Below are 10,820 nucleotides of genomic sequence, written 5' to 3' on the forward strand. Positions count from 1 at the left end.
TCACTTCTAAAAGATCTGGGTAACTTACTTTATCCTAAATTACATGTAGGAAGTTGTAATTTACAGTAAAAGCTATTTTATTTTTAAGAGGAAATATACCAACTGCCTTCTGACCAACATGATCACTTCTAACTGATTCCCACAAACACTAAAATGAAGATAGATGCTGTTCAGCACTGAACTCCGCTCCACGTGGTGGACTGGCCCACGGCAATTAACAAGCTGCTGAGTATAAATGTTTCAATGTGTGCAAGCACAAACCTATACTAGCACAATTTCATACTGAAATTCTGGTAACTATCTGCTTTTAAGAAAAACAAGGATTTCCTTTTTGACTTCCTTGTCTTCTAAATATTGTTTCATTCTAAGGGACACATGGGAAACCAGAGATCAAAACCAGAGCAATTCTGAAAAAGCATGCAGGAACTTCCATGGCAAGAGGGAAACTGTTCAGTGTTTTACTCTGCTTGTTTTAAGAGGAACTAGATTCTTAAAAACACTTGTTCTCCTTCCTGTACCATTGACACAAATATCCTTAAACAATGCAGCAGTCGACTGGTTTGGTGGTTTAGGGACTGTTTGTTTTTTAAAGGCTGGTGCAGACACCCAACTGAATGTATGACCCAAGTCATACAATGCAGAAGGTAAAACCTGAAGCACATTAAAGTTGTAGAGCATTTTACCTTACGTCCCACATACACAGGAATCCCAATAATCATAGCAGGAATAGCAATGCCAGCTATTAAAGCAATTCCTACAGGAGCTCCAACAAGCGTCCCTAGTTGCCACAGGATTTTCTTCTTACGGCTCCATGGTTTCTTCCCCCAAAATGTGCAACCTGATGGGCTAATAGGAAGAAGTAAGAAAACTGTAAAGAAATTGTAAATAAATCAACATAGCTAAACGCTACTGAACATCTCCCCAGTTATAAAAAAACTGTTGTCCTTAGGTTCAAGTTACACATGTCATGGATACCAAATAATCAGTTAGAATTTCTTCAGATTTTATTTTGCTTTTACAACATATCTTGCAGTGTAAAGAGAAGCATATCACACATTATTACATACCAATCTGTGGTTCATATGTAATTAATACAATCAGAGTTTTTGTAGTGCTTATTACAAAGACCATGCAGCAATATTAAGGCACCAATAAACATAGTGGGTGTGTTCATCTAAAACTCTTCATTTGTACTAAGTACACTCTGCATGCATGAAACTTAGAAAAGGATTTTAAAATAAAAAGTAACAAAGCACTAATTTAAATACATGTATTGAAAACTAACTTAATTCTCTGATATGAATACTTCAACTACTCCAAAAGGCAGGAAGCAATCCAGACTTACAGCACTTGGGAATCTACTTCTATATACTTTAGAAAACAAATTACCAACCACATAGATTATTTTTTTCTTAAATGTACCTTAAATAATGTAAATCCGAGATCTCTTTCATACATAGCCAACAGAATTCACAGCCACAGACAGCACAAGTCATATGATTGCAGCTTCCATCATTCATTTTTATTATATAAGCAGCACAGCGTGGGCATGGCTTTATGTCATCAGCTGTTTAAAAATGAATAGTAAGATCATATCAGTTTTTCAGACAAGCAGCTTTAATCAAAATACAGACATACATCTGCGTAAACTGACTACACTATCTGAAAAATGGAGTAAGTTTTTTTTAAGGTTGCTTTACAAATCTTGATTTGGCAATGACTTGATATCTATTTGTTTTTGCAAGCCTTGGACCAAGTAAAACTAATGAAAACAAGATATGTTAGACCACAAGTAATTGAATAGTTAATGTATACTCTCTGTTCAAGGATTTTTCTAAGCTTAATGAAATATATATAAGACTCAGACATTAAATATGTATGTTAACACAGGACTGATAATATGGTCTCTTTAAATATAATCCTCTTTTACATTTCATGCTGTTATGAATCTTGAATATTCAGTCTCCACTGTTATCTTAAATCCATCTCTCCATTCACATTAACTGAGCTTCTTTGATATCATCAACCTCCTCCTTTTCACAGCCCTAATTTATACATACTTACTCCTTAGAAAAAAAATATTGTAGCAAGAAGAAAATTCTGGAGGCTGTTCTTGTTCCCAAGTCAAATATGGAAAAACGAGGCTAAGTGACTAGCACTGTCCAACAAGGGGTCATTGAGCAACAGTGAAATACTTGTATACTGACACACCACAGCTGTGATCTTCATTCCTTCACATTACTGGTTAGCACCTGCACTTTGGGACAAGCTACTTATTCGTAGGAGCAAAACCAATTTGCAGCTCCTAGCGCAGAACTGCAGGTTTACTGCCTCTGTGCTGCTAGGCAGGACAAGGGGAAAGGAGAGTTTGCACTTGATATAAAGAGTACCCAAAGAGGTGCAGAACCGGGAGACACAAGTGCCTTTACCAACTCCAGTGCACAGTGAGCAGCTGAAAGGATACAAGCTACTCCTAGATGGGAACAGATGCACCACCTACAGGGCAGTAACTAAACCCAGCAAGTCCTTCAGCACAGGTATGGCAGAGCTACTGCTGTTCATGGTGGGAGAGACTGAAAGGTGAAGGAAAAGAGCTGGCGTGTTAATTTACTTAGTTTATTTTAAAACTTATTTGAAAACTAGAGCAAGATGCCAATTTTTAGGGCAAGATGGGATACCTTGTTAATACAAGACAGTGCAAATAACAAATTAGAGTCCCAGGTCTAGGGCTGGATTGGAGAACATCAGCTCTAACTACGAGGCATGAGAGAGACTCTTAATCCCAAATATCTACCTTGTTTGTTCAGGCAGACACAAAAGCTGCCAAATAAATCAGTTTGGTGTGATTCAGAGCCAGTTCTTATCAACAGCAAACTAGACTCTTGATGTGCAAAATACTACTCTGAATATACATCCTCTTTTGGGGGGAGATTACAAACAAATTCAGCTTTAAGAGATGGAATTGTTTGCTTTCTGGTAGATGAGAGAGATGAGCATTTCACAGAAAACCAGAAATTAGTACTAACAAAGATGTCAAACATCAGAGCTAGCATCAGAGTAACAGCCTGTTTTGAAGGCAGCAAATCAGTGGTTTTGAGTTTTATTCTAACAGCTTTTATTATTAGCAGCCGTGGGAAATTTCACCTACAACGGAGAAAACAAGTGTTCCCAGTGCGTGAGTGATACAACTAAAGAAGTCAATGTGCTAAACACATGGGATGCCTTGCAGCAAGTTCATTTGATGTCACATTTTTCAGCTACCAAGTAAGAATTTAAAAAGATGACAAGCTTCTAAGACTTAAGTCAGGTGCTCTGACCACAGGGTACTTCAAATTGTAACACTTAAAATTTTAACTCAAATTTACAATTGTTATTTCATGTTTCTGAAAGACAAAGCATTCTAGTATCTAACACACCACTATTCTGTTCTTTCCTTTTTTATGGTTAATTGTGCAAATGTACTAAAAGTGTATTTTACAGACACAGTACCCTAATCATAAATACCTGCTGCTCCAGATTCCTGGCTGTAACTAATAGAAGAAGAACGAATTGTTCTCAGGCGCAGACTTTGAGCTCTCTCTTGGCGAGCAGCATCACAGGTCTGGTTGGGATGCCAAATTTGCTTACAGTGGTAGCAAAACTCAGTTCCACAGCCTTCTCGCCCACAAGTAAGTTTAGGACAGCTGGCACATCCAAAAGCGATCACAGCATATCTTGAATGACCAAGAGGAGTGAGAGAGAATTTTGTTAATAAACCCAGTTCCAACTATAGACCAAAGCTGACAAGACAGCTGTCAGAGCAGCTGAAGCAGGTACAAAGGCAGTGGACATCAGGAGCTGACATTAGGTGGACAGCACTGGGTCCTTACCACCTCTTTTCACAACTCTATCACCACTGCATTAATTATAATTGTACAGAAACACTACCATCACTGCAACACTCTGCTCTCACCCACCTTAACTCCAGGCAGCACTGAAATGCTGCACTTAAGGCTGAATGCAGTATTGTAAGGCTTCCAGGCACAAAGAGGCCACAGTTGAGAAGAGTGGGACAATAAACTCAAAAAGAAGGTACCGAAGCAATTAGGAAAAGTTACAGTTTCAGAAGTGTCCCAGTCACTACGGCAATATCCAAGCTTTACCCTTTCTATAATGTGGGAAGATCCCTGCTGAGTGATCAGTAGTGTAACCCAGTGCTGTAAACACATCCGATTTGGTACTGCATAACATTTCAGTATTTAACTGGCTCCCTTTGATCATGAACACCACTATTTACTTTAAACAGATGTTGGTTAACTCTTTATATTTTAAAATGTCAAAACAACAAACCAAGTACTTAATAAAGGAGGATTTGGGTTTCTCAATAAGCATGACATTTTTTAAGATACATTTCAAACTGTAATGTAGAAATTGGTAAGAGTTCAATGCCTCATTGCCACCTTTAATCTGATAATACCATAGAGCAAAAAAGCTCCAAAAATGTTGAGATCTACAAAACCGTTACACTACTTTGTGATCAGACACTAACTACACAAACAGTTCTATACACTGAGAGTTGTAGCAACAAATCAATTCCTTCATCAGATCTGCATTTCAAAGCTCACATGATAAAAATACAGACAATTTATATTATCATTCATATTAATAGCAAATACAAACCTATATACACATATACACACTTTCTCCTTAATTCCTACCCACTGTAACTTTTTTCAATGATTTTATGCAATAGCTTTCTTTTAAATATAGAATACTAGGTCCACTGGTATGAACACTTAACACAGATGTATAGTTTTATTCACATGAACAGTCCCGCTGAATAGACTTCAGCAGATCTATAAATGCAGCAGGACTTAAGTTTGTCTGTTCAAATGAAGGTAATTTTAATTTAAAAGACTAAATTGTTTATTTTTACCCTCATCCATTTTATAACAGTTGCATAAATTACCTCAAAATACTCTATCTGTAATGGCTCTTAAAATATTATTCCCACTCACATGCCTATCTGAAAATTTAGCTGTTTTTATTTTAGAGCAGCTAGATCTGAAGCTCAGGAAATAGACAGGATTGGCATCAACTTTACATATTGTTTTAAACCAGCATATTTGAGTTTCCCCCCAAGAAGTTCTGCAAACAAACAGAAATTTCCAACCTTTAACTTAGAGATGATGCAGTTACAAAAGAGATACATGCTTGTCTGTTTTCAAATATTTTTTACTTTCCAAGTGAAAATTTATTTCAATAATTGCTAAACTCTTCTATATTACTGCCAAGTTAATCAGCTCAATTTTCCCCACTTACTGCAAGCTGAAGAATTAATTGGTTTGCATGTACACAAAGAGACTCTGATCCAAATGCTTCTTCAGTGTTGGGGATACATTCAAGGCTTGCTAACATCATACCAGAAAAACCTCAAGTATAAGCCATAGGATGAAGTATTAGTTTATATCTTGCCTCCTGTAGCTAATAAAGAATGGGTAGAACCCTGAAGCCACTCCCCATTTGGGAATGGTGTACTGGCACACCTTTAGAAAGTAACTTTATAGACCAGAGCAAACCTCAGTTCAAACTGTGCAAGATTGCAGGTTTAATTTCAGTATTTTACATTCATTTTACAGGAGATATGAAATCCAAAAGTCCTTGTTAGGCTGAGAGAAGGGACAACCAACCAAATTCAAAGTAATAAAGAGTAAAGCAAAAACCAGAGGCAAAGAGCAATTAACTGAAGAAAGGATGTACAGTGAAAAGAAGGATGAAGAATTTGTATTCTTTTACCTGATCTGTTGTTTGCTTGATAAAGGTAAGAAAATCTAGAAATTCCTGCTCTCTTCTAATAATGTCAGCACTACAGTCTCAGAGCAAAATCATTAAATAATTCAAACAGAAGAAAAGACAGAACACATGTGGAATACTGATTCAATCAGTCTTGTTGAAATGACATTGGAAAACTGGTATGAAAAACAGAACATCAAAAGATTAGCCTGGGGAAAAGCCCATGAGGTTTCCTTGTCTATGCTCCTTCTCCGGGGCACCTATGTGACAGTGAAAGCCACTGCAGGCAGGTTACAGCTGGTCCAGACTTTTACAATGTTTGAGGTAACAACAACAATCAGGATGCATTTCAGCTTGCAACAAAAGCCAAGGATGAAGTAGCCCAGGGTCAAGGAAGTGTGTGGTGCCAGTGCTATGGACCATTCTGGCACTGGACTGTTTAGTGCTAGAGACCTCAGAGCTCCCAGGCAGCCTGTCCAGGGCCTAATTACTGCAGACGTTCTCCTCCAGACATAGTTCTCCTGTTGAGAAGATCTGAAGTTCTTCACTGGGAGAGAATAGGAATGAACTTAGTACTACAGTTAACTTTGTTTCAAGATCTGTTTGGTTCAAGTTTTGCTGTCTCTAGAACATTTTTCCCCCCCCAAACAGAAGTGAAAGACAGCTGAAAAAGTTAGGTGCTTTTTACCTATTCATCGTTTTTTCCTGAGAGCAAAGAGGCCTATGATGTCAAAAAGCCAACATTATAACAGACTGACCTGGCTTCCCTCCTGTTTTTTTTAACTTTCCTTCAAGCATCAAAGTTTGTATAATTATTTGCTCTTTATCTGGCCCAGATTTTTGTTCTGGTGTGATGCCTAAACCCTGAAACAGTACTACATAGGATGTTTGATCACTGCTGATAAGAGCTGAAGCACTGTCAACCACCATCCATTTTTTCCTATTTGTGCAGTAAATATTTTCTAGCAAAATGCTTCACTTTGCACCAATTTCCTATTTATTACAGTACTTATTTATAATCTTAAAGCCAACTTCAGGAAATAATGCTACCCTCTGAAGTTATTGCACCTCTCCTACTATGGGACTGACTGCAAATTTAGTAAATGCATTCCATCCAACTTCTTCATGAAGTATTTGATCTATGCTAAAACCAGGTTAGCTACCATCACAACCCTAATGCATTCTGTCAGCATTACATTTCAAAACCTGTACAGAAAAAGCAGCCCTCAGCTTTAATTACGTATTGTACAAGTTGATTAGAGTTGCCAAAGCAATTGGAAACTGAGTACTGTTGCACCACATAATTATTAAAGCAAATGTCTGCTGAACTGAAGGTTGTGTGAACTGTGTCATACCTCATCTTTGAGCAGTGTTTGCTAGCACAGAGTTTTCTGTAAAAATCTAAGTAGTGACTCCTTCCCTAAATCTCACTCCTGTACAGCTCCTTCCTCCATCCTCCTATACTCCACAACATTAAACCCCTGTTATTACTTACTTTCTATACCACTCCCACTTCTTCCCACCTCCCTCTGGATGCTTTCCCCCAGCTCTCTGTGAGAGACCAGCATGGGCTCGCAGCTAGGCACATACAGACTTGACAGATGGTGCTGTGGTGGCTGCCTGAAGGTCAAATTTAGAATGAGAACTGCAGGATTCATGTGCAGGTATTACTCCTGCTGAGAACATTATTGATGGTCTTTCTTTTGCAAAAGTAGAATGGGTTTTTTTTCCAAAGCTTCTTAGATTAACTTCTGCTGAATGCTCAATGCCCCCTGCACAACACATAGCAAGGTTCTGAAGATTTCAAAACACTCAGGAGGATGAGAAAAAGACAAAACATGATTACATGAGCTCTTGTTTCTTTAGGATGACAACCATAAACAATGATCCTCCTGAGAAGCACCCAAGTAACCAACTCCACCCTGTTTTAGACTAGTCATGAGAATTCAGGGAGGAGGTACTATCTGTGCATTAAAAGCAGAATTCATCTATCACTGTGAAGCATTTCCCTGCCACTTGAAGTACATCAGGAAAAGTTGTGTCATCAAAAGTACAACATAAGGTTGCCCCTATAGTACTAATCTGTTCCCTTCACACACAGACATTGGCAGAGTTTATCTGCCTGGCAATACACTGTGTTTTCCACAGAATTCCACTCCCAGAGTAAGGAGCACTCAACAGGCTGTTCTGGAGCAACGATTTAAATATTTGCTGTACACTAATACATTTCTGTGGTCTCACACAATTGCATGGAACTTCAACTTGGCTCTGAAGACACACTTATTTTTATAATGGTGTTATCCATAGCAACTGTCATTACAGTTTCTGACTATTGAAAGATACTTAGGAATTAATTTTTTTAAAACAGGTAAGAAAATCAAAGCACAAAAAACAGACCAAGTGAAGAGTCTCCATTAAATACACCTGCTCTAGTCTACAATTAAGTACTAAAAGTATCTGAAGCACTGAAACACGGTTTAACAGAAAATGGTTTACCAGTTCTTAAATGCTTCCCCTCACACCTTGAGTAACAAAGTTTGTCCAGAACACAAAAACTCAAAGAAGTTTGAACAAATGATACTTCTGCCTACCAAGTAATACCTTCCAGTGGTTGTTTCCTTTTGCAGTATCAAAATAAGCTGTACTGGTTTTGCCCACATGGCTGTTACAAGCTCATGCAACCAATCAATTCTTCAAGTTATTATTCCTTCTCTCCTTGAATATACCACAGTAATAACATCCACTTTGTACCAGATACAGAACTATCACCCACCCAGTCCCTGCTCTGGAACCTCATTAGCAAATTCTGTTTCATTTAAAGTATGAAAGCAAAATTGTATTTGAAGTTAAGTCCTAAATGTTAAGCACCTGAATATTAATACTGGAATATTTAATCTACCTAACAGTCAATCCTATTTTGCTTGTTCTCTTCTAACATTCTTCCTTTTCTTCATTCTACTTATTGCTCATCTGTGAGGCTTTGAAACAGAGCTGTCATGCTCTGAGTTTTCAGAGTGCACTGTACATCCAGATTGCAGTCATGGCTACAACCTTTAAGCAGTATGATAATACAAACAATCTCTCAAAAAGCAACTTGCTGAAGAATGGCATTATGAGACAGCAGCAGCAGCAAGACGTGATGAGCTGCACAGTAATACTCAGCCTACTCATGTCAGAATTCAGAATGGTTTCAGAACTGTTTCAGTATTAAAGCAATGTTAAAACATTACGTTCCTCAGATAATAAGCAGGAACAAGCTGATTATCTTACATCAGAATCCTGCTGACAGACAACAAGTGCTGTCTCAACCAGCCACGAGATGGAAGATATCTGAAGCAGGAGAGGCCTTCTAATTCAAAGAAAAGCTTTAATCATTTTTCACAGTTAAAATACCAGAATACCCACTGTGGTTTAACAAACAAGTTAAAAGTACAGTCATCAAATTTTCAATTTACTTGAGTTTGAGCTCTGCATCACTGCCTTGGTGCAAAATTACCTATATTGCTTTTTTGCCTGCTGCAGATACGTGGCCATCACCTACCAATAAGTTTCTTGACATTGCTGAAATTTCCCCTGTGCAGAAAAAAATCCTGCTTGAGAAAAGTTTTATTTTGGAAGGTGGGTTGTGGTTTGAGTGATTTTTATTGTTTTGGTTTTCATGTTTTGATTTTTTCTTTTTTTTGTTTTGCTTGCTACCTACTCGTGCAACACGTAACAACACACTAAAGTAAAGCAACTAACTTTTCAAAAAGCATAATGTTATGAACATCATGCATTTATGCTGTCACTTTTTTGCAGATATGGGGGGAAAAATACTTACCCGCAGTCTGGAGCTGGGCACCACCTACAATCAGGATCTGCAACCAGCCATCGCCTAAGCATAAACTCTTCATATTTTTCCATCAAGATGTCATCATTTAATATCAAACGAATATCATGAGGATTAAATCGTTCTGAGCATTCTGGACAGCTAATATTAACTCTGCTCTCAGAGATTTCTATCCGGAGATACTGACGCAAGCAATCCACACAGGATCTATGGTGACAAGTCATGATCTCCGGGAACCTGTCCTTGGAGTGCCGCAAAAGGCACAAGGGGCATTCCATGAAGTCTCCACTTGGTTTGCTGCTAGAGGTTGTTCCGTTATCAGAAGAGGTACACGTGGAGAAAATAGAGTTCTTGTCCGTACACATTTCTGAGTGAATACTTTCAATACTTGCAATTCCATCAACACCTCCATTTAAATCTCTAGACTTGCGTTTTGTGTCTTTTTTTCTCCGAAAAAGCGAGCCCAAGGAAATTCTTCTTTTCTTTGGTGCCTTTTTAACCGACGGCAAGCTCACAGAGGAAGCAGAAGACTGGAGGTCCCGATCAGAGCCCATTTGCCGATGTAAACTCATGTCTAGATCACTCATGAGAAAAAAGTTAAATTTCATATACAATCCTTATCATTTTTAAGGATCAAATAGAGTCAGAGGATACAGGCATATTATTATGTAATCCAGTTTGAGAGTCTTCATGCAGAAAATTCACATGTATCCGCTTCCAGAAAATTCTTTGGAGGAATTCCCTATATCAGGAGAAAAGATGCAAAAAATAATTAGAATCACAACCATCACTTTTGGTTCTGAAAGGTCACAGCACTCTAATGATCAGTTATTCCTATTACTACCATCCTCTCCTCAACATCTGACTCAGCACTGCTTTCTGTCAGCTTTTTCTATCCTTTGCATCCTTCTCAGCTTAACAAACCTGAAATTTCCCTGTGGTCAAGGACTCTCTTTGTGACATTTTATCAGTGACAAGAACAGCACCTTCACTGCCCTGCTCCCTAAGGGGTGTGTGTGTGCCTGTACATGCACAAGTAGAAATTACCAAAACCCAAGATGACAACTAAGCAAATGCATAACAAGCTCATCTATTAAGCTTAGTAACAGGTTTACAGTATTGGAAATCTTCCAGTTTTCTCTACCTTACATCTACCACACATGTGATAAGATCATGTACAAATCCAATATAGTTAAGTAAAAGAAATGAAAGATTTTTT

At 38.0% G+C, this 10,820-nt stretch overlaps 1 protein-coding gene across 1 annotated transcript in view; it reads right to left on the bottom strand.

Annotated features, from left to right (window-relative positions):
* RNF19A (ring finger protein 19A, RBR E3 ubiquitin protein ligase) overlaps positions 1 to 10,343 on the bottom strand; it is a 19,840-nt gene extending 9,497 nt beyond the window's left edge. The window contains 4 exon segments of the mRNA XM_009072594.1: positions 684 to 846; positions 1,423 to 1,567; positions 3,505 to 3,713; positions 9,593 to 10,343. Of these exon segments, the coding sequence (XP_009070842.1) occupies positions 684 to 846; positions 1,423 to 1,567; positions 3,505 to 3,713; positions 9,593 to 10,209 (1,134 nt within the window). The 5' untranslated portion in view covers positions 10,210 to 10,343.
* Between the last annotated feature and the right edge of the window lie 477 nt (positions 10,344 to 10,820).

This window comes from Acanthisitta chloris, unplaced genomic scaffold (genome assembly GCF_000695815.1).
Source record: "Acanthisitta chloris isolate BGI_N310 unplaced genomic scaffold, ASM69581v1 scaffold12384, whole genome shotgun sequence".
In the NCBI taxonomy this organism is placed as follows: Eukaryota; Metazoa; Chordata; class Aves; order Passeriformes; family Acanthisittidae; genus Acanthisitta; species Acanthisitta chloris.